We start from the raw sequence: 24064 nt of genomic DNA, 5'->3' as shown, positions 1-24064 counted from the left end.
CACAACTGAATCAAAACAATTTAGCCAACAAATTAGCCATTACCCAATCAATGGACATCTACTTTGCCTCCAATTGTTTGCTCCACAAAAAGAGCTGCTATAAACATTTTGGTGTATATGAAGACTGTTTTCTTATAGTGCCCTTGGAGTATATGCCATAAATAGTAGAATCTGGTTTAAGGTCTATGGATAGTTTAGTCACTTTTTTGGTGTGTAATTCCAAATAGCTTAAAAAAAATAAAAAAATACTGTGTATTCCAAGGTTCCAAGGGTTCCAAGGTAGAAGAGTGGTAAAGGCTAGGCAATGGGGGTCAAGTGACTTGCCCAGAGTCACACAGCTGGGAAGTGTCTGAGGCCAGATTTGAACCAAATCGATTTCTAAAACGGTTGTGCTGATTTACAGCTCTACCAACAGTGTACCAACAGTATTCTTTCTTTCCACAATTACTCTAACATTGACTATTCTTATCTTTTGTCTTTGCCAATTTGTTGGGTGTGAAGTAAAGCCTCAAGGTTGTTTTGATTTGTATTTCTATTATTAATGGCGGCAGACTTCTTATGAAACTCTTGACTCCCCCCTAATCCACCTCCTGTATACTCTCTTCTCCCTTGGAAAAGTATCAAAAGATGAGAATCAATGAAGACAAAGTTTGAGGTGTGAAGTAGTAGAGAAGGGAAACCTAATGCTAAATGGTCTTTGTTTTCTCAGCAAAGTAGGAGATGAGATCCTAAACTGAGGAGGGGGAAGAAGGACATTGGAGGTTCTCTTCCCATCACCATCAGAAAAGCCGGGAATGTTGCCCAGATACTGGCTGAACAGAACAGAACAGAACAGAACTGACTACATTAGGATGCCTGCGGGGTTTGTTTTCCCACAAAAAAGGCATCTGAGCAAGCAGCTACTGATGTTGCTAACCCTGATATCAGGTCTTCCAGCCCTCTGACACAGGAAAGAATGGTGAAAAGCTCAGAATAGGGTGAATAGGATCATAGGACTTTAGAACTGGGGCTTGATTATTTTTTTATTTATTAAAAAAAACCCCTTACTTTCTGCCTTAGTAATAGCTCTGAGACAAAAGGGCAAGAGCTTATGAAATTTTGGTTAAGTGGCTTTCCCAAGGTCATACAGCTAAGGAAGTGCCTGAGGCCAGATTTAAACCCTGTCCTCCGGACTCTAGCCCTGGTGCTGTATCCATTGTGCCACCTAGCTGCCCTAAGAGAGACTCTAAATGTCATTTAATTAAGCCCTCTCAATATATTGACAGGGAAATTTGGGGTAAGATGATTTACTGAAGATCACACAGGTTGATATGTCAAAATCTGGATTTGAAGCCAGTTCTGATTCCAAATCCATGTTTTTCCTACTGCTTCTGAAGGTAAAAGATGTTGTCAAGGATGCAGCTAGCATTGATGTGGTGATAGTCATCATTGCCCAGCCCTTTGGTATATTCTAAAGTATGTTTAAGACCGCAGACAGCTTGAAGCACAGGCTGAGGCATGAGACTTCTCTAGACACAGCACAGAGGGAAAGATAATCAGGCATATAGCTTCTCCAGGTCTACACTGCTCTGCCAAAATCTTCCCTCCTGTCAAGAACCACTGTTTGGAAACGCCAGGGGTCCATACTTTCCTGCTTTTAAATGCTGCCTGCAGGCACTCAAGTGGAAAAGAGGCTGGTTCCCTCTTCAGACCTATTTGCTGTCTTCCTACTTCCTTGCCTTCCCTGAGGTGGATTTGATAACAGCATGTGGTACTCTTGCAAACATTTTTTTTACAACCTTGCCAACACTTATTTTCCACTACTTCCTCCAAATTTACCAACTTCTGAATTCCCTCCATAGGCATCCTTATTCCTCTAGATTTGTGGGTAAACCTTAAGTTTCAAGGACTTAGGTTTGTAAATATCTCCCATACCTCCTAGATTGGTCTTGGTTTCTTTTTAAAATTTTGTTTGTTTCATTAAAATTCCTAAATATCTCTCACCCTTCTTGCACCAGAGAAGGCATCATTTAACAAAAAAAAATGTATATAAACTATACTTTGTTTTTATTTATCAGTTCTCTGGAGGCAGATATACCCAAGCCAATCTTCAAACAATATTTCTGTTGCTGTATATAACGTTCTCTTGGTTCTGCTCATTTCGCTCTCCATAATTCCACATAGGTCTTTCCATGTTTTTCTCAAATTAACCTGCTCGTTGTTTCTAATGGCACAGAAATATTATTCTAGAAAACCATAGCTAGCCTGGATATCTTAGTACAGGAGTTCTATAGCTTGTGAAATTTTCCAAAAATGTCTTCTGGTAACTATTTGATATGACTGATTTCTTTTTAAATCCTATGCATTTTAGGGTGGTTTGATTTTGTTTTTGATTGATTTTTTTTTAATACTGTGTCTTCCTATCTTACACAAGCTGGGGAATATATCAGCCATTCAATGTCCAATGGCACTGCCGATTGACTTGAAAATTTGCCCCTGCCATGTGTGGATTCTTCCATCCTTAGGCAGCCTAGTAGATTGGTTCCCTGATACCAAGAGCTCACCATATTGGCATTGGGTTTAGTTTGGCCCTGATTGGCTTTAGCTCAGAGCTCTTCAACTCATATGATATGCCAACTTCAGACTGGATTTTACTTCATGGATTTAAAAATAATTTGAAAGGGAATCCACAAACTTTACCAGATTGCCAAAGGTTCCTAAACAAAAAAAGGTTAAGAACTCCTGCCCTGGAAGATATTGGTGGGTGTTCCTCAGGGGGATTTGAGTGCCAAAGACCAGACAACTTGAGGCTGACAGATGGGAAGGCACTGGATCCAGGTCCTCTGTTAGCCCCATGGATAGGAATGGGCATAGGAAGGCATGAACTCTGTATACAGACTTACTCATACCAATAATGGACAATACTTATAAACCATAGGTGTATTTCAAGATTTTTTTTTTATATTCAAGAAGGACTTGGCAAGAAGGAACAGGCACTGTTCTAAGAAAAATATGAATAAGAAGCATTGAGCCTTCCATTTTTTTGCTAAAGCACCCTTGTGACCAAGAATATGTTTTTGAGGCAGTCAACCAGGCTTCACAACTTGGAGCCATGGAAAATTTTATTTTTGTGGAAAGTTAAATGGCAAGTGGAAGAAACAGATTCAACTTTGGCTTCATAAACACCAAGAACTTATTTCAAGAAATAGTCTCCATCAACAGTAGGATTCAAATATCGTGGTGGTCAAGTGGCCCAAAGCAGAGGTATTCAGGAAAATAAGCAAGATGAGAATTTGTACAAAATCTTTTATTGGCTATTTATATTCCTTCACCCAAATCCCCATACCCCTGGCCTAGAACCCAACAAGCTTCAAAGGCATTCTGTTGCCTGACTTTTGGGAAGAGGGTGGAGAGGGAATGGGAAGAAATGGTACCATAGATTAAGACAGTAGGGAGATAAACACCCGTACTCAGGTTGTGTCAATAGGAAGGTCAATGTCTGTCTTTCTGGAGTAGATCCTTGGAGCAGATCCTCAGAACAATGCTCCACTTCTCAGGAGATGGCATTTGTCTCATGGAGGCATAAAGAACAACCCACTTCCTTTCTGGAACAATGTTTATACTCAAAGCTTGACGTACCCCTCTACTGAACCAATGTCTCTCCAGGAGATGGGGCCTACAAGTAAAGGGTGAAGAGGTGACAACTCAGAGCTTCAGAATATAGCTCTGGGTGCTAAACAAATATAATAGGGAGGGGGGGAAAGACAACACAATTTAAAGAGGAGAGAAGAATGAATTTGCCCGGATAGGGAAAAGATGAGGGGGAAAGGTTAAATTACAGGTTATCAGTAGAACCTGTGGGACCCTTGCTAAAAGATGCTCTGGCTTTTACAAGAATGGGACTAATGACCACCCTCCCCATTCCATACCTAGAAAGGGGAGAAAGGAATTCCCTGCCCTATTTCAGACAAAAGGCACAAATAAAATTGCATGAATACTTTCATTCCTAGCTTTGGCCTTCCTATCTGAGAGCTGATGAGAAGTAGGTTTTGTCTCTGCTTGAGACTGGACAGTCCCTCACCAGTGCTTAGAAAGGCCCTGTTTCCCTCTTAGGCCTACCTCTCTGGGCACCATTAGCCTTCTCTTGGCTTAGTACCACTACTGCCAACATTACTAGGCACTGTGTGTTATCATCATTCCTTCAGGCACTATTTGCCCTCAGCCCAATTCCTGCTTGGCTAAGGGAGAACTGAGGGCCTTTGGCTATAGATCTCTGCCCTAATGAAAAACCCACTAGGGAATGGGTAGTTTTGAGAAGCAGAGCAATTGTGCCATGGAAATCCAGCTAGCCAGGGCTCTTTCCCACAGTCTTGCTATCAAGAGCCAGAGATAAATAACTCCCTTGAGAGGGTACAGGGGTCTCTGGGAAAAGGAGATGCCCTGGGGAGCAGGCAAAGGGGAAGAGAGAAAAGCTGCCTATTCCTGGCCCTTGCCTGAGGTAGTCAGGGGACCAGAATTTACTTCTTCCCACTTGCCACCCCCAACCCTACCTCCTTCAACCCAGGTCCTGCTCTCAAAGGTTCAGAAATCAGAGTCAGCATCCAGTAACTCAGCCTCCATCAAGTTGGTACGGGAATGAATGGGGGCCAGACAAGGCCGACGACCTTGAGCCCAGGCTGCAGAGCCGGGTGAGGTTGGTAGAAATGGATCCTGGAGAGAATTTGGCTCTGGACAGAAAGGGTTGGAGACGAGGGTCCAAGTTCCATGTCGGTGGGTTTCCCCAGTCCCCCAGGCCCCTGCCACCAGGCACTTCTGCCGAGGCAGCTGAGGCAGGCGGGGTACTGCACTAGGTGCAGGTACAGGATGGCAAAGCTCCGTGGGTGCTGCCAGAGGGCACACCTCTTTCTTCCTCTTCCGTCTCTTCTTCTTCCTTCCCAGGCGTTTCTGCAGCTCTGGGGAGATCTCTGCCTCAACCAACCACTTGTTAGCTTGTTCCTCTGGGGGCACTAGGAGAAAGGGGAAAAGAGAATTTGAGGTTATTTAGCCATGCTGTAGGGTTCTGTGGTGCTAACTAACTAACCTCTCTTGGCTCTGCCCACCTCCCCTCACTCATCCTCCACTATTGCTCTCTCTCAGCTCTAAGATCTACAATTCTGTCCCTATAATCTCCCAATCCTACTAGCCTCAGGCTCGTTTCACCAAATTCTATTTGAGATTAGCTCTTAATAATTCATCTAGCTTAACTGCCTTATTTCACAGATGAAGAAACCAAGTCCCAGAAAAGTTAAACTAAAGGCTATATAGTAAAGTAACAGTCAAAACTAATACCCAGATCTCACCATTCCCAGTCTGGTGAATTTTTGCTTTTTGCTTTATCACAACACTGCCCCTTCCAGAGCACAGGTTTTGTTGTTTTTTAAACCCTTACCTTCCATCTTAGAATTGATACACTTAATTGAAAAAAATAGAATTCAATTAAAAAGAAAAAAATTAATACTAAGTATTCATTCCAAGGCAAAATTGTGGTAAGGGCAAGTGGGGTTAAGTGATTTGCCCAGGGTCACATAGCTAGGAAATGTCTGAGGTCACATTTGAACCCAAGACTTCCTGTCTCCAGGTCTGGCTCTATTCACTGAGCTACCTAGCTGCTTCAAGAGCAAAGGTTCTTACCCTGGGGTCTGTGAACTTTAAAATTCAGATAACTATTCTCGTATAATTGGTTTCCTCTGCTATTTTATGTGTTTTGTTTTATTCATTTAAAAACATTATTCTGACAAGGAGTCTATAGATTTCACCAGATTGCCAAAGGGATCTACTGAACAGAAAGGCCAGGAGCTTCTGCCCTAGAGCATCTCCTGTAGCCCAGTCTTTCTTCCTCTTCCTCTCCCAACCTCTGCCCCTCATACCTGGAGTCCCTACAGGAGTGACAGACACATCCTGGGGAAGGATAGCTCCCCTTCGGGCCACCATTTTGGTGACATGTTGGGCCCAGGCAGAGGAGACATCAGCTGAGGGCTCATTGAGATCAAAGGCCAAACCAGCTATGGAAAAAAAAGAAAGAGAGATTCATCTAAAGAACATCAGCATGGGCTTGGCCTGAAAACCCTTTCTTTCCCAAGACCATTCACTTTCATCTTATCCTTCTATTCCAGAGTTTGGTTTTGCACTATGATTTCCTTGATGTAGACCTTTGCTAAGGAACCTCTCTCTACCAATGCAGAATATTCTGTAACTTAAGTCTTTGAGAGTTTCGGGGGGGGGGGGGGAGGAGTAGGATGGGCTGAGGGGCTAAGTGGTTTGCTTGGGGTCACACAGTTAAGAGTGTTCCAGAGGCAGAACTTGAACACAGTTCTTTCTAACTGAGGTCAGATCTTTATCCACAATTCCATGCTGGCATAGGGAAGAAGAAAGACTCCCAAACCCAGTCTAATGTCAGTAAATGGGACACTGAATGGGGAGGAGGGAGGTTGTGTGGAAAGGAATGACCAGAAGCAAAGGACTAGAACAGAAGACAAATCATCCTGCCAAAAGGAGAAAGATAGACCTAAAGGGGAAGAAGGAAGATAAAGGAAGAGGAGAAGAAAGAGAGTAAGCGAAAAGGAAGAGAGGGAGCCCATATTTCCATGCCATTCTCTTTTGGGAGTTTGGTGAAGCCAACAAGGGTGTGAGGAAAAACTGTTGGGGCTTGGAATGGGGCAGAGCCTCACCCACAGGGCCATCATGGGACACAGTATGCATGCTGAAGGAGAGCTCTTGGCCTGGATTTTGTAGTAATTCTCGCCGTTTAGAGAAAGCCTTAGCAATCATCTTGCTTTTTTTGATTCGTTTGGGTTCATCATCACTCTGCCCAGTCAACCTATTGGGGAAAAATGGTTGTGAGGGGAAAGAGAATAGATTGTCTATCAATATTTTTGGAAGAAGAGGAATTGACCACCCTTACCACCATACTTTGACCCTCTCCAGTTAGATATGCTTTTCTTAGAGAAAAGTCCAAACACAAATTCTAAACCCAAACAGATTGTTCAAAAAGTCATAAGATGGCTCCTTGATTACCCAAATTCTATCAACTACCATAGACTGCCCCCCAAAAGATCTTTCCATCCACTAAGATGAGAAAGACCCCGAGTTCCTTTAAACATGTTATTCCAAGTGGGAGACCACCACCATGCTGGAAATAAATCAAATAGTCAAGAGCACTTGGTGTCACCAGGAGGCACAAGGAAACTAGGTATGACCTTCCCTAACCCATTTCATTAGATGACCACTGGGGAGAAGAGGCAAGGGCAGCTGAGGGCTACAGTTGGAGAGAGGCTTTGGAAAGAGAGAATAAGAAATAGGAAGGCCCTAGGCTGGCCCCACCTGCACCAGGTACGTCTCCAGATGAGCAGAGTAGCCTTTGTCCAGACCCAAGTGCTCATGGCAATGCCAGTGCCAAACATGGCAAACAGGTTGATCTTTTCCACCAGAAGGCTAGGGCGATTCTTGATCTCACAATCAATAATGGGTTTCTTGGTGGGTAGCCCGATGGTCACATTGGCTTGGCACCTAAGTGTAGTGAGGGATGAGGAAGAGGAGAATGTGACTCTCAGCAGGCCCCTCAGATACCCATCACCTCAGAATTGCCAAAAGTTTAGCTCAATCCTTTAGACTGGCCTTGCAGATAAATGATAACCTTTCCTCCAGGACCAGAAACAAATTCAGTCTGAAAAATCAGAATGTGTGCAGGTATCTCTTTTAATAAAGATTTTTAAAGTCATCTGCAGTAAGGGGACTATCCTCTAGCTCAGAAGCTACTCATGCTCCCTGCTCTCAGATCCATTATTCAGATGACTCTGGTAAATGGAGAAAAAGAAGTGCTATGCACAGAAGCCAGTATTAGTTGCTAGGAGGGAATTAATAAAATTTGGAAGACATGGCCCTTATGGCCAATTTATAGCCTAATTAGAGAGGGGGAAGTATGAAATAACTTGGTAATGATTACAAGAGTCCTACTAACAAGTATAAAACAAAGTTGTGTGCCCCAAAATGAAGACACAGGGCTGATGGGACAAACAGACTCATGGGAGTTCAAGATGGAAAAGGCCTTAGAGATCACCTAGCCAAAGCAGAAGGGAGCTTTGAGACTGGCCTTGAGGGAAGCCTTAACAACCAGATTACATCAAGGGATTTTTTGAAGCACCCAAGGATTTAGGGTAAGGCACAGCTTCTACCTGAGGAACAAAATCAGCCAGTACTGGCTCCTGTTTGATTCTAAGACTATAAGCATTTCCTCCTGCATTGTCAGCCATGGGACCCTTGGTATTGCAACCCAGGCTTTACCCTCATGGCCTTGTGGAGGCTCAGCCCCATACTCACAACACATAGTCCCGGAAGCTGCGCTCCCATTCCGCCTGGTTGAAGAAGTCGTAGAAATGGCAGCTGAAGGTGATGAGCACAAAGCCAAAGGCTAGAAAGCCAAAAATACCTATGGGGGAGCAGAGGTGTTTCCCTTTTACCGCATCCCCAACCTGGTGATGCTCTTCGTAAATTAGATCCCATCCCCAGGGAAGAGAGAAGCAGAGAGGAAGAAGCTTCTCCTGCCTAGAGCCTAAAAGACAGCTGGTTCTCAAGTATTAACAAACTAGGTTCAATTCTAGACTACTACGATGTATATACGGAACCTAGTTTATTTGAGCAGAAAGCAAAGAGAAATGGGTTTAACTGGTGGAGGGCCCTGCAGTGAGAAGCAAGAGAATATAGGAAACAGCGCTAACTAAGACATCAAGCTTTTGCTATAGCCCAAAAACAGGGTCCAGAGACTAAGGAAGAGCCTGGGACACAAAGGGTCTCCTGTGACCGGCTCTCTTCTCCAACTCCCCTCCCATTTTGGGAGGGCAGGAAGTACCTAAGAATCTCCTGTCGGCCTCAATTCTCCCATTCCTGTCCCCATTCTTTTGTTGCTCTGAGTCACAGTACAGACAATAAGTGACCTCCTGCTGGTACCTCTAAGAGCCCTCGTCTGAAAACCAACTGCCAATGCTTTTCTTCCAGCCTTGTAAGAGTGAAGTGTAATGGGGCAACATGAAATGTCATCATAAGAGCATGTAGGAAGCACTGTAAGGTCTCTAAGGTGTCTTACACACAATATTCATCTGATTCTTGAAATAATCCTGGGAGCGTCATCATTATCACAGATGAAGAAACTGAGTCTGAAAGAGGGTCAGTTACACAATGACTTGACTCCATGATCAGAACTCTGGTCTTCTTCACTCCCAAGCTGATATACTTCTATGTTCTCTGGACCACCTAGCTGCCAAATGTAAGACCCTTGAGGGGCAAGGGCTATTTTTTTTGTGTGTGTGTGTGTATCTTAACAGAATGTCGCATATGTGCTGGGCTCTTAATAAATACTGGCTAAGATGAACTGAATTGAATGGAGGGACCTGGAAAACTCATGTCCCAGAGCAGCCCCACTCACCCAGACGCAACATGGTCTCATTGATCTTGCTGGCTGCTTTCTCACTCAGTAACCCAGGGTGATTGCTTTTGATAGAGAACAAAGTCATAACTCCTGGAAAAAAGAAACAAAATATTTCAAAAGTTATCAGGCAAGAGAATCCCAGAGAGAAGGAGGCACCAAGCTAGCCAGAATTTGCTCTTGTGAATGGTGGAAACTCAAGGCACTCAAAACTGCAGAGGATCAAGACAACAGGAACAGGACAAGCCGGCAGTGCCCAGGAGCTGCTACAAGGTGAAAGAAAGGTCCAAGCTTGTGCCAGACACTTTTAACTAATGCTGATGGTCAAGCTAGTGCTAGAGAATAAAAAATAAATGGAGATCTCAGAGGAAACTGGGGCACCTGTGAAGATGAGGAGGCAGAGTGTAAACTGAATAAAAAAGAGAATAAAACAAAAACAAGATTTTAGTAGAAAATAAGCTATACTGGGGGTAGAAATTTAAGACAAGGATCATTAACAGACATAGTGTTTATGTCCTGTTGGGGAAGGGAATGAAAGGTCCACAAGTAGGCAGAAAACAAAAGAATATGGGAAAGTAATATAAACACATACAGTGGGGCAATAGCATGGGTCCGAAGTTGCTCCCAGTGAGGGTGGTATAATTGAGGAGGCTTTTCTTGACCAAGTAGCACAATATAGGCAGAAGAATGTATAGGATCTGAAATTGGGAGAGACCTGGGTTTGAATCTTGTCCCTAAAATTTGCTAGCTGTTTGATCATGACCAAATAACTTAACCTGAGTCTCAGTTTCCTCATAATAAAATAGGAATTATCATACTTATAGGAGCTATATCAAAAGGTCCTAATCTATATCATAAGGATCCTATATTATAAGGATCCTAAAGCACTTTTGTTATTGCTATTGTTGTTGTTTTGGGGGTTGGGTCTCTGTATCTTTCCCAGGTGGGAGTGGAAAGTATTTTTACAGCTTCATCACAATTTGGATCTGCCTGGAAGCTTTGACTTGTTCTGTTTTCTAATCTGTGCTGGTTCATCCCTCCTTAGATATTCTGATGGTCTTCTGTTCCCAAAAGCTCACCATACTAGTGCCAGATCTAGTGTGGTGTAAAAATGGAGATTTGAACCCCAGACTTCAATCCCCAGAAGTCCTTAGTACTTCCCAGAATTCCCTATAATCTCACCTGAGTCTCCACCTAGACAAGATCACAATTTATTATTTAAAGGACTCTCTGCCTCTCAAGAGCTCTCTTCCTCTACTCAGAGATTGCAACATGTTGTAAGTAGGCTGTGAATGGGCTAATCGTGCATGGGGCTTATTATTTTGTATCCTTGATTTCTAATAATCGTTAATAAACCTCATAAAATATAATACTTTTATTACAAGAGACTAAATTAACTGCTACAATAGATACCTGATTTATAGTTCAACATTTAAAAATTAAATTAAAAAAATTTTTAAAGGAAATAGGATTTGAGGAATAATATATGTATAACCCAGTGAAATTACTTGTCAATTCCAGAAGAGGGGAGGGAGAGAATGTGAATCATGTAACCAAGGGAAAACAATTTAGAAATATAACTCAGAGGTCCTGAGCTCTAAGGATCCTCCAGCTTCAGCCTCCCCCCAGCAGCAGGGATTACAGGGGTAGACTACCATCCCCTGCAATAAATTACTCTGCAAACCTTGAAGCACTATATAAAGTGCCAGCTAAAACTTAATACCTCACATATAGTAGTTGGTTTTGGTTTATTTTTTTAAACCCTCACCTTCTATCTTAGAACTGATACCAAGTATCATTTCCCAAAGCAGAAATGCAGTCTGGGCTAGGAAATGGGGATGAAGTGACTTAACCAGAGTCTCGTAGCTGGGAAGTGTCTGAGGTCAAATTTGAACCCAGGTCCTCTCAATTCCAGGCCTGGCACTCTGTCACCTGAGCCATCTATCTGTCCCATAGTAGTTAATAAATATTTGATGACTGATTGATCCCGGGCTTCCCACTCACCTCGTATGAGGAAATAGCCCCCCACAATAAGCACCAGCCCAATAGGGGCCAACACGAAGCCAGCTCGGTAACGATAATTCTTGTAGCCCACAAAACAGATGCCACTCACTGAATCTCCATCCACCTAAAGTGAGAGGGGAGTTGAAGAAGACAGCTGATCACATAATGCCCCACTAGAACCCATGCCCTCCAGGTCCCCAACCTCTCCCTTACCCCTGGCCCCTGTACCTGGGCCACAGCAAGAATGGCCACAGTGAGAACAAACGGCAGTGACCAAGTGAGCAGGTGGAAGTAGGAGGTCTTGCCAGAAAGGGGCTGGTAGGTGGTGCCGAGGGCCTTGAAGGAGGTGTGCCAGGCATAGGTGAGCACCACAAACCAGACCACGCCTGCCATTAGCGCATAGTACACGATGACGAAGATGATAACACAAGACAGCGTTTCGTTGGAGCTGTGGGGACAGAGATGGAGTCACTAGAGCAGGCCAGCCTAATGTTCTCTTCCCCCACCAAAATATCCCTAAAATATCCCCGCTACCTCATCAGGGAGAAGCTCACGGTGATCAGAACAACGCCGGATTGTACCGGAGGACCTGCCAAGCCTAAGGTGACAGGGGATTCAAGCTGCAAGGGGGCGAAGGGAAGGGGCATGATCTAGGATTCTTGGGGTGGTTCCAGCTTGTGCAGCCGCTGAGCCGCCATATTGGCTCTGCTCCTCAACCTAACGCAGGCTCCAAGGTCTCGGATCTGAAGTATGTACTGGACCTTGGTTTCCAATTCCAAGGTGGCCATCTTTGGTGAGAAGACTGGCTCAAGCTAACCTCTCCCAAACTCCCTTCCCCTTTTCCCACCTTTAGGTTCCCCGGGCACCTACGTAGGCTCCCCCAGCCGCATGGTACCATCGGCTCGGCAAACAATTTCCCGGCGGGCACCATCCATGAATTGGGCCAGCCAGCCAATGCTGCCCACAAAGAAGCAAGCATTGACATAAAAGAGGATGACAGCAGGGTAGCGGTTCGAATTCTTCCAGTCAGCAACAAATGTAGCCTGGGGGAGTGACAAATGGTACATTCAGGAGAACTGTGTAGTCTACCTTCCCTTTGGACTCCCAGCCCCACCATGCATCATTCTCTGATCTTCCCTTGGCACAGTGCATTCCCTGGTTACTTCCCTCAGAGGTGATGCTCCCTAGCCAAGCCCATTCCTAGTAAGCCTCCTTCTCCTGCTTTCCATAAACCTATTCTCCTCACTGTTCTCCTATCCTTAATCCCTACTTACACAGCTTTGAGAAGCTCAAACTTCTCCCCTCCCTGCCTTTGCCCAGGCTATGTGCCATGCTTTCGTTTCTCATTTGTTCTAGAAACCCCTCGCTCCCTCCAAGGCTACACTGAGGAGCCTCCACCTCACTTATTAGTGCTCTCAATACCCTCCATCAGAAATAATTTTATATTTACTTTGTTTACACTTTGCATTTATTTCATATTTAATGTTGTATCTCTGCACCTGCCCAGCCCCAGTAAAATGTAAACTTCTTGAGGATCAGGGCTGATTTTTTCTTTTGCAGTTATCTTTGTATTTCCAGGGTCTAGAACAATGCCTTGCTTAATGTTTGTTGAAGTGAATTGAATTCCTCCAACCTAACCTCCTAACTTCCTTTGCCTTCCATGTTCAAAACCATGGGTACTGCCCTCCTTCTCCCGACCCTTCCCATGCTGACCAGGGTGAAGAGGGTGCAGAGGCCAGTGACGGCGCCAAAAGCAGCAATATAGCTGTGCATGTCCTGGTGTTCAGCTTCCGTGAAGAGCGGGTTCTGGCACTGGATCCCACAGCCTTCTACATCCTCGTACCAGCTGTTCGGGTTATCTGTCCGTACCAAGGGTGACTCACATTGTCCCGAACTGTTGAATTTGATGTTTTGTACCTCATTCTAGGGATATCATCAGGGTGGGAAAGACGGGAAGAAGAGAGTGCAAAGAGGGTGATCAGGAATAATTTGTATTTCTAATAATGTATAATCATTTAATTTAAAATAAATTTCACAGAACTAGAACATGATCAAATTCTGTTATATTTCATTATCTAGTTGCTATTCTTTTTTTTTAAACCCTTACCTTCCATCTTGGAATCAATACTATGTATTGGCTCCAAGGCAGAAGAGTCGTAAGGGCTAGGCAATGGGGGTTAAGTGACTTGCCCAGGGTCACACAGCTGGGAAGTGTCTGAGGTCAGATTTGAACCTAGGACCTCCCATCTCTAGACCTGGCTCTCAATCCACAGAGCTACCCAGATGCCCCCATCTAGTTGCTATTCTGCAAATATGCCTCTAGACTCCATACACTAAATGCAATGAAGAGTGAGGATAGTGGACATACAAAGAAAAACTTCTAACCACTGGAGGCACCCAAAAGAGTAATAGGCGGCTTACAGTAATAATATTCTCCCACACTTGAGGTCTTAAAGCAAAGGCTGGATGTCCACTTGTCTGACATGTTATGAAGTGAACCCACCCAATTTCTTCAATTTGTTTCATTTGAGGCTATAGCTTTGCGATTTCCTGGTTATAGAATAAGAGTATCATAAAGAGCAGGTACCTTGTCCCCATTACCCCTCATCCAAGCCGCCCTGGACCCGCTCCCTAACCTCGCATCCCATTACTCCCACTTACTGGACAGCCTTCTGGGAAGTGATCTGGGGTGCATTTCAGGAAGTCGGGCCAGCCCCGTTCACGCTCAACGATGGCACAGGGTCCCCGAGTGGCCTGGCACAGGGTCCGGCTAGGCAGCTCCACCCGGTCATTCTCACACTTGGGCATGTAGACAGCACAGAGCAGGGGCTGGATCACTGCCCAGCATCGGGGAGCGTTCCGAAGTCCTGGCATAAGGGAAACAGTGAAGACACCCGATGCAAGACAGCGTTCCATATATCCCAGGGCATCCTAGGGCACCTGCCATTGTTAACACTGTAGACCAGGCATGGTCAGAGACATGAAGTCCGGGTAACACATTACATGAATGATCTTAAAACCTTTCACAGCCATCATTAGTAGAACATATCTAGATGAGACCCCCCACCCCATCCCCTTCTCTCCATGGAGCATGCTACCAATTCAAGAGACCTCAGAAGCCTCTTCCACTTGCCAAAACCCCCAGAAGCCTCATTCCCCCTTACCACGCTGAGGTGAAACAGAGAGGAGGTGGGAGCATAGGAAGAGGTGATCGGAGGAGCCAGGTACTCCGTGGCCAGAGAGAAAAGAAACAGGAAGTCATATGGAGAAAAACAGAGGAGACTCTGTGCATGACAGCAGGAAGAAAGGTGCTAGAAATGGACAATTGCAACTCTTCACCCAGCTCATCATTCCTGCCCATCATCCCTGCTGGTCTGGCCCATTTCCTCCTACTCCCTCCTCAGCCACCCCTGCTTCATCATTAGTTGATGGTCTCTCCTTGGCTAGGCAGGAGTTGTATCAGAAATGACATCTGGGAGTGTGAGGGCCAGGGTGAAGTTACTAAATGGGGTGTGTGTTTGTAGGTCCGAGTGTGTGGAAGGCTCCCTCTCACTGCCCAGGAAGAACCATGTGGGCATCGGGGATCTAAAAAGTAGGCTAACAGCTCTCCTTGCTAGTGAGCCATCTCCAGAGCGGAGACCTGCGGTGTATTGTGATGAACTGTAGAATTCAAAGGTTCCCTGAGAGGGTGCTGTTGTCGTTTGTTCAGTCAGTCATGCCCAACTCTTCATGACTCCATTTGGGGTTTTCTTGGCAAAGATATTGGAATGCTTTGCCATTTCCTTCTACAGCTCATTTGGCAGATGAGGAAACTGAGGCAAACAGGGTAAAGTAATTTTCCCAGGGTCACACAGCTAAAAAGTATCTGAGGCTAAATCTGAACTTGTGCTCCTCTATTTTGCCAGGCATAGTGCTAAGCTCTAGGGATACAGAAACAAAAGTGCCCCTTGCCTTCAAGGAGCTTACAATCTAATGTCTCTCCATAGTACTAAAATCCTCTAGACTAGTGGTCTCAAATTCAAAAGAAACAGGGGCCATTAATCCATACATGAAGAATTAAGTTGTATTGTTGTGCTTTGTTTCTAATTATTATTTTGTTACCGTTTTAAAAATATATTTACTTTCTGTCTTAAAGCAAAAACTAAGTATCTGTTCCAAGGCAGAAGAACAGGAAGGAATAGAGTGACTTGCCCAGTCACAGCTAGGAAGTATCTGAGGCCAGATTTGGACCTAGGACCACAGATCTCCAGGCCTGATACTCTATCCACTCTGCTAACTAGCTACCTCTTCTAATTACATTAAAAACAACAACAATGACTTACCTTCTCTCTTAGAATTAATACTGTGTATTAGTTCCAAAGCAGGAGAGTGGTAAGGGTTTGGCAATGGGGGTTAAGTGTCTTGCCCAGGATCACACAGTTCTAATTACATTTTAATCGCTTTTGGCTATATCTAGGAGTGTTGTGGCCCCCTCTGTTCTAGACCTTTTATGAAAGGTAAAGAGCACGGGCAGCTAGGTGGCTCAGGGGATAGAGAGTTAGGACTGGAGCCTTGTGATCCTGGGTTCAAATCTGACCTGAGACACTTCCCAACTCAACTGTGAGACCCTGGGCAAGTCATTTAAACTCCATAGCCTATATATATCCTTTATCATTCTTCTGCCTTGGAACTGATACTTAGAATTGAATCAAAGATAAAGGGGTAAGGGTTGAAAGGAAAGGGGGAGAGAGAGAGAGAGAGAGAGAGAGAGAGAGAGAGAGAGAGAGAGAGAGAGAGAGAGAGAGAGAGAGAGAGAGAGAATCATTCTTGTCCTCAAGGAATTATCTACAGCCTAAGACCCCACACAAACATCTCCATAGGGACTATGTCCAACTCTCAGGTAAGGTTCCAGCTTTGAGATATTAAATCACCATCCAAATCAGTTCAAAGAACTGACTGTGGATCTCAGAGTTCACAGCCACCTTGTTCACCCTCACACCCGCCTGCCTCATGGGTCTAAGCACCCCATGTTTTCTTTCTTCTGCTCTCCATGTTACCAGCCACCTCCTTAGGGTCATAATACATAAACTACCTAGAATTCAACAAAGTGAAAGGGCTGAGCTGAGAGTGGGTCGAGGAAGAAAGAAGTTCACACGTTTCTCTATTGAAACCCCCTATCTGGATCTGTTCTGTTTGCTGTCTGTTCCCTGTATTGAGATTGGAGAAGATGTCCATATGTTCTTCATTTTTCATTAATGAGCAATAATAATAGCTGATATTTAAAGAGTAGCTTTAAAAGGTTTTTGCAAAGCACCTGCTTGATTTTTTGATCCTCACAAAAGGTCTTGGGAAGTAGACACTATAGGTCTTATCCCTATTTTCAGTAAGGAAAAAAGTGAGATTTGTAGTTAAATAACTTTCTTAAAGTCATATCTTACTAGACTAGGAGGTTGGGAGTATTTCTGTCTGACTTTTAGTCCACTGCTTCTACTATGATATTCTCTGTCCCCACCTTCCCCTTACCCTCAACAATTTTCATAGCAAAAGTCTTTAAGGATCCCAATCAAAGTTGTCTGGCTCTGTTCACTCTTTGCCCCTTAAGCTACCCTCTCTGGCTCCAGTGAAGTTTCATCACCTCAGAATTAGGGTTATATTATTATAGCATGATATAATAAACACAGATAATATTACATTTTAAAGCTCTATTAGAAGTAACCTGTTACCATACTTACTCAGGGTATGTCTTTGAGCTATGGGACATACCCAGCATGCTATGAAAGTGCAATTTTGGTTTAGTGGACAGTACTGGTTCTGGGCTAGGTTGTGAAGTGGTTAGAGCACCCAGCCTGGAGTCAGGAAGACTTGAATTCAGTACTGCCCTTAGATACTTTCTAGCTGTGTGATCCTAAGCAAGTCACTTAACTCTATTTGCCTCAGTTTACTCATCTGTAAAATGATCTGGAGAAAGAAATGGCAAAACACTCCAGTATTTTTGCCAAGAAAACACCAAATGGGGGCATGAAGAATTAGAATGAAACAACTGAACAACACCTGATCCACAAATCAGAAGATATGGGGATCAAATCCAGGGCCCTTGGGTAACACTTAATTTGAATGGGTCTCAATTTCTTTAATCTGTAAAATGAGGAAGCTGGGGTAGATGAGTATTTCTTGACCCATGTGTGGCATGGACCTTTTTTTCTAGTGAAGCTATAGACTTCTTCTAAAGAATCATGTTTTAAATTAACTTAAGGAAATACAGAATTTAAGTTTGATGTTACTGAAACTAAAGAAATGATTTTTCCCCCTTTCATTCAAGTTAAAAAAACAAACAAACCCAGAAATTATCCTGAACTCCCTTGTAAATCCACAGATTCAGAACCCTTGGGTTAAATGATCTCTAAGGTTTCTTCTCATTCTAAATCTATGATCCTAGGATGAATAATATGTATGATTCTGGCTTTTTTCTTTCTTGTCTTCTTTTTCTTCCTTAGCCATCCTGCTCTGGTCCAAGGAAGTAAACCAAATCAATGTTCTGGGGACATTTCAAAAAGATACCAATCCTCCACTACCATAAGGAAGAACCTTTTTAAAAAGACTGATAATGAAGGATCCATATAGGTCCATTCTACTGGTTCCTCCCAGTCCTTCCAAGTCCTGAATGTAAATTATCCACCAAATCCAAAAAGGGAGATTGAGGTGTACTAGGGGAGTCCTTTCCAACTTAAGAATTCTAAGGCCTAGAATTGTATAATGAGCTTATAAAAATTTCCTAGCTTTATTTTACTCTCTCAGCCACTGGCCAACATCATCGACCCTATATTCCAGATGAGAAAACTCAGATGGAAGATCCTTGCTTATCTAACCTGAAGGTGTAGCAAAGAAGGGAAGAGGCAGAAGACACAACTTTTCAAACTGACCACCAAATCAACAATCTTCTGAATTTCTGCCACTTTTTGACTTAATTCTCAGTTACCGCCTTCTTCTTTGGTTTCCCCTCCACTCTTCCTGTACTAAACAATAATTCTCCTATCTCAATCCTTTCCTTCGGATTCTCCTTCTAAACGAATAAGCCCTCAAATCTTTTTGCTCTTCTTTTCTCCTCCCTCAGTCACTGATCTTATCTCTGTCACTCAGACAACTTCACGGTAACCCTGGGAACTCCACCTTAGGGGAAGAACTTTGGGGTTAACATTAACCTGGATCCCACTGTTCCTTAAGGTATTTCCTTCCCTATGGCCTTGACCCGAGTTTCCAACTCCTTTAATATCATCTGTACCCCTAATATGCATAGGCCCTTTGTAACCCTCAATTTAAAAAGCATCTTTTCAATGCCCAATGTATGCAAACAAATCCCTTCGGACTCCAGCCACCCCCCCAATTAATCTGTGGCATCCTGAATGCAATGGGGCCTCAAGACTTCCCATATAAGCCCCCCTCCAAAGCGGTCTCGTGTGTGTATACACACACACACACACACACACACACACACACACGATCCCACCACCATTGTCCTTTTCCCCAGGGCCCCATGAGTGGAATCTCATCACCCCCAAAATGGCCCTACGACCCGCGCTGCCTGTTCTTACCGGACCACAGCACGAGTTTGCTGTGCGCCTCCTCCTGTGAGCCCGAGTCTCCGGCCAGCAGCGTGGAGGTGGCCTCGTAGGGCAGCGCCGAGCCCAGGCACACGTTGTAACGCAGCGGCTCACAAGGAGCTGCCCGGCCGCAGTGGCTCAACAGTGGGGGCGGCCGAGTCTCGGCCCCATTCGCTCTCCCGCTCCAGGGTCCAGGCCTGGTCCCGTTCCCGCTCAGAGCCGCCCCCTGGCCCGGGCCTCCTAGCAGCAGCAACAGCAGCAGCAGCTTCAGCCCCAGGAGCTGGAGCGACGGCCCCCGCGCGGGCCGAGCCGCGGCCATGGCCAAACCCGCCAACTCAGCAGAAAGAGAGACTGCCCCCTCCCTCCCTGAACCCCCGGCAGCGTACACAAACACCCGAGGTACTGGGGGCGCCGCTCAGATTGCCTGGGAGTCCCCCGAGTCCCGCTCCGGCCTCCCCTGGACGCCGCCCGCGCCCCGACCCCTCCGCGCCCAACTTTGCAAACTTTGTAAGTGGCCGCCCATGGTTGGGGTGGAGGCGTCCCGGGCCCGATCTGGGGCCCCCACCCCTTCGCCTTGCTCCCCAAATCTCCTTCAGCACCTAGAGTGCGCCGGACCCCCAAATCCTTGAGCCCATTCCCCCTCCCACCATAAAAGCCTCCAACACGCTCAGCAAATGCAGCTGTGCGTGGGCTGTAAATGCTAGACAAACCACCCCCCACCCCAACTCCGCCCCCGCCTTTCAACCACCTAGCCGCTGCCTGGCCCCGCTGAGCACCCCGCTGCACCCCAAGCTAGTCCCGCCGGCTCCCCGGCTCCTTTGTTGCCTTTGCTCGGCTCTCTGGAATGCACGGGCCGCAGAGAGCCAAGCCCGGCCCCCCTTAGTTAGCAGCCTGGGGGGAGGGACGGACCGAATGAGGGGAGGGAAGAGGATGGAAGAGAGGGGAGGGGCAGGGGTAGCCCCGCCGTCTCGGGGGCCGGGAAAAGGGGAATCAGACTACTTTTTCAACAACCCGACCCAAACACCAGAGGTAGGAAGATGCTTCACAAAAGATTTCCTTATTTTAGGAACGGGATTGAGCCAGTGGGTAGTGTGTCAGGCTTGGGATAGGGATTCTCCTCCCACTTCTTGATGACTTGTAAAAGCAAAGATCCTTCTCTCTAGATCATGGTTTAAGTATTTGTCGCAAAATAAGAGTCTTCGTAGGGAGAAGAGGGGCCTACGGACCAGGGACTAACTTGTATTTCACAACACTCCTCTAGGACTGACCCCTCGATTTTAGTCCGCTTCTAGGCGCTGTTTTTTCAGCTTGGCTTTCGCACTCTTCAGTTTCAGGGTTTTAGATTCAGATATAGAGCTTAAGAGATGAAAACCAATTTTGTCCCTTCATTTTACAGATGAGGAAACTGAGGTCCAAAGAGATTAAGTAATTTGCCTGATTTGACATAGGCAACAAGTAAGAGAAAAAGGAAGTCAAACCTAGGTGCTCTGACTCCAGAATCATAGCTATTTACAAGGTAACAAGCCTTGGGTTTTACAAAACTTCCCTTCACCTCCTACCTTCCTGTTTATAAGTAGCTAGAATATACTTTCTCCTTCGCTTCAAGGGAAGGATGGTGAGTAATAGAGAGGCAGAGATGGATTGCTGTGGGCTAGACTCTGTGTGTCTCTGTCACTGTCTCCTCGTCTGAATATCTCTATCTCTGCCTGTCTCTTTTTCACAATCACACATTTCTCTCATTCCTTAAATGGAAAGATGTAGCTGACATGGAAGTGATCAAAAAGTCCTGAATTTAGAGTAATATGATTCTGGTTCAAACATCCTCTTTGTCTTCTGCTGCTTGGATAACTTTTGCTAAATCACAGGACCTCTTCAGGTCTTGGTTGCCTCATTGATTAAATTGAAGAATTTGATTTAGATGGCCTTTTTGGTTTCTTCTAGCCCTAAATTGACTGCTGCTGCTATTGCTATAGCTATCTTTACCCCTCTGAGCAGGTATGTCTGAAAAAAAAAAAGATTTAATAAAAATGACCAGGCTATCTCTCTCCCTGAAAATGTCTACAGCCTAACCTTTGGTTTTTGACTGGTGTCACTTGTAATAGTCATAGCAGCAGCTCTGTCTTTTCCACTTATGGGTTACCAATTGTCTTTGTCCAAAGAAAAGCAGTGCCAGATATGATTGTTCAGTTTGATACAGTTGTTCTCTGCTTTTCTCCTCTGTCAGTTTGCTTCCATTTTTGCTTAATGTCTTTCTTTGGTTTACTTTGCATGTGGCCATCCTTGCTGGATTTCCCCAAGCAGAAGTTTACGCATATAGCATTTATCCTTTATATAAGAATGTTTTATTGTAAGCAGGCCTTCCCTGGAGGTCTAAGTCAAGTGTCAGTTCTTCTTGAAGCCTTCTCTCTCCCTCTCTCTCCCTCCCTCCCTCCCACTCTCTCTCTCTCTCTCTCTCTCTCTCTCTCTCTCTCTCTCTCTCTCTCTCTCTCTCTCTCTCTCTCTCTCTCCCTCTCTCTCTCTCTCTCTCTTTCTCCCTCCCCTCCATATCAGCAGGACCATTTCTTTGGGCTTCATAGATTTGTAAAACCATACATTTAGACCTGGAAAGGACCTTGGCAGTTATCCAGTCTAATCTTATCTATATATGAAGAAACTGAAGCTGAGGTTAAATGAATTGCCAAAAGTCAGAGAGCAAGTAGCAGAACTTTCTAGTATACAACACTGCCTCCTTATATTTCTCCTCTAAGAATTTTAGTTTGAAAGCTCATTGAGAGGGGAGTCAGGTATATCTTTACATCTTTAGCACCTGGCATAACATCTTGAAAAGTTTGAATACTAAAAGGCTCTATGGTACTGTCAGTTGGAAAAAACCTGCTATTGGAGGCAGCAGGTATAGTAGATAGGGTATACTTGGAGTCAAATCTCATTTTAAATCCCACCTGACACTTTGTGAAGTGACCGGACAATTCACCTAACCTGTGGAAGCCTTACTTTACTTTCCATAAGATGAGGCAGGTTTGTTCAGCCTCTAAGATTCTGTCTAGCTCTGATTCCCTCCACCAAGGCCAACTGAAACTTCTCCATGACTTAGATAAGTTCTAGGTAGAGGGTTGCCTAGAGCACACAGAGGTTAAAGGATTTACCCTAGATCAGTGATGGCTGGCAGATCTAGGGCACAGTCCTAGATCATATGGCTAGTAAATGTCAGAAGCTAGATTAAAACTGAGTTTTTCTAGACTCCAAGCACTATCCACTATAATAGTCTTCCTCTATATAACACATTGTAGTCTTTTAATCAAAGTTTATTGAATTGAATTCTAGGTTAACTGTATTCTGGGACTGTGAAGAATTGAGGGGATTAGGTCAAGTGATTAATTGTGGGAATTGAGTTGAACCCCCCTGACTCAGTCTTGCAACTCAATTTTGGAGCTAGCTTAGTTCCCTTTCTATCCAATTATGGGTCCAGTCTTGTGAGAAAACTTTATTCAATTGTGGGAATTGGGAGAAAACCTTATTGCATTGTTAGAATTTAAGCCCTGATGGCTAGGAAACTGGACCACCTGTACCTGCTGTTTAGAGGCACTTAACAGATAGTGCTGACCAGAAATGCATCAGATCCTAAGATTAATGAAAAAATCGTACATTTCAAAGAGCCCACATGCTTTCTCTGAAAACTGGCCCTATACTAGTCAATCAGTTATTGGTTCCATGTTCCTTTGATTGCATATAGACTTGGGACAAGTGAGACATCTCTTTTTCTGAATTCAGGGAATTGTACCTATTTTTTTTCTCCCACCTCCCAATTTGGAAAGTCCCTGATCTTTCATCCAGTTAGAAAATAGATGACCTAATATTATATTTTTATTAATTGGCCTTATTTGATTGTTTTTAATGAATAAAAATCTGTTTTCCCCTATATTTGGGGTCCAGCCCTAAGCTAAGGATGGAGCCTAGTTCTGATTTATTGGGCAATTGCTGTGCATTGCTTTATAAATCAATATGCTCAAAAGATTGTATCTTTGTTTCCTTCATCATTTCATCTTTTACTCATTACAGGAATTCATTTCCTTTCCTGCCTGTATAATGTTAACCATGTTTCATATCTGAGTTAGTTCAATTGGCTTAAATATTTTTGCTAAAGTGAGATGCTCTTGGGACCAAGGATATGCATTTGGTCCTCTGGGAACCAATTATTTAATCTACAGCCACAGACTGGTCACAGAGAGCATCTCTAATCTCAGTCCTCCTATTATGAATGATTGGGTACCCAGAGGGGAAGAGTGTCAAGGGGTTCATTTTAATTCAATATATCTCTATTAAGGTCTAATATATGCAAAGTTCTGTGCCAGATAGGATATAGCTCTATTTCTTGAAAATCTTACTTTTTCACTGGGTCTATGCTCAGGAAACAATTAAAAAACAATATGAAGATCATAAATTCCTATAGGACAGAAATCGTGTTTTACTTATCTTTCTTTCCTCCACTATGCATATTACCTGTAGAAGACGTTTGATAAATAACTAGTGAGTGGATGAATAAATGAAATGGTTATAAGTGCTACAGAACTGCAGAGGTGGGAGTGATCAATGAAGACTGAAGTGAATAGAAAAGGCTTCCTCAGGCAGTGGAGCTTTGAACTGGAACTGGACCTTTAGGGAGAAGGGAAACTTTGGACAGGTGTAGATGGAAAGATAAGCTATTACCAGTAAGTAGAAAGGGAAAATCTAAAGTCTCTGACTTTAAGGGAGTGGCATAAAATCAAGTTGAATGGGTAAGATGGAAGATTTTAGAGGACCTTAAATTCTAAACAAAAGAGTGCATTTAATTCTACATACGTCAAAGAAGCCATGAACATTTTTGAGTAGGGAAGTGATTAAAAATATCAATGATCAAAATGTTTTTTAAGGAATATTAATCAGGTAGGATATTTTGGAGGACAGAGACTGGAAGCAAAGAGGCCAATTAGGAAACAGTTGAAGATTAAAGGTGAGAACTAGTGAGAGTTCATGCTAGGGTCCTGGGGGAGAAAAGGAATGAATTTGAGAG

At 44.2% G+C, this 24064-nt stretch overlaps 1 protein-coding gene across 2 annotated transcripts; it reads right to left on the bottom strand.

The window, feature by feature from the left end:
• Positions 1 to 3271: 3271 nt before the first annotated feature.
• Positions 3272 to 19746, bottom strand: SMO (smoothened, frizzled class receptor). Of its 2 annotated transcripts, XM_001366789.4 has the most exons (13): positions 19009 to 19746; positions 14102 to 14307; positions 13154 to 13363; positions 12311 to 12483; positions 11669 to 11888; positions 11441 to 11564; positions 9437 to 9529; positions 8335 to 8443; positions 7339 to 7524; positions 6687 to 6835; positions 5886 to 6020; positions 4530 to 4985; positions 3272 to 3655 (listed from the first exon to the last, which is right to left on the bottom strand). In XM_001366789.4, exons 1-12 carry the CDS (start codon positions 19334 to 19336, stop codon positions 4561 to 4563), a joined length of 2358 nt encoding a protein of 785 aa, XP_001366826.1. In that variant the 5' UTR covers positions 19337 to 19746; the 3' UTR covers positions 3272 to 3655; positions 4530 to 4560. The 2 variants fall into 2 exon arrangements, with proteins under 2 accessions (XP_001366826.1, XP_016281638.1); XM_016426152.2 differs by having other exon boundaries at positions 3272 to 4985.
• Positions 19747 to 24064: the final 4318 nt, after the last annotated feature.

The sequence above is a fragment of the Monodelphis domestica genome, chromosome 5 (genome assembly GCF_027887165.1).
Source record: "Monodelphis domestica isolate mMonDom1 chromosome 5, mMonDom1.pri, whole genome shotgun sequence".
Taxonomy (NCBI): domain Eukaryota; kingdom Metazoa; phylum Chordata; class Mammalia; order Didelphimorphia; family Didelphidae; genus Monodelphis; species Monodelphis domestica.
This window is presented reverse-complemented; position numbering and strand designations above follow the sequence as displayed.

Bases quoted from the DNA above. Each gene is read 5' to 3' on its own strand.
- SMO (XM_016426152.2), bottom strand. From the start codon at position 19,336: ATGGCCGCGGCTCGGCCCGCGCGGGGGCCGTCGCTCCAGCTCCTGGGG. The intron at 7,525-8,334 runs GTGAGTATGGGG...CACTACACTTAG, and splicing joins AGCTTCCGGGACTATGTGTT to GTGCCAAGCCAATGTGACCA. The intron at 6,021-6,686 runs GTGAGGCTCTGC...TTTTTTCCATAG, and splicing joins GTCCCATGATGGCCCTGTGG to CTGGTTTGGCCTTTGATCTC.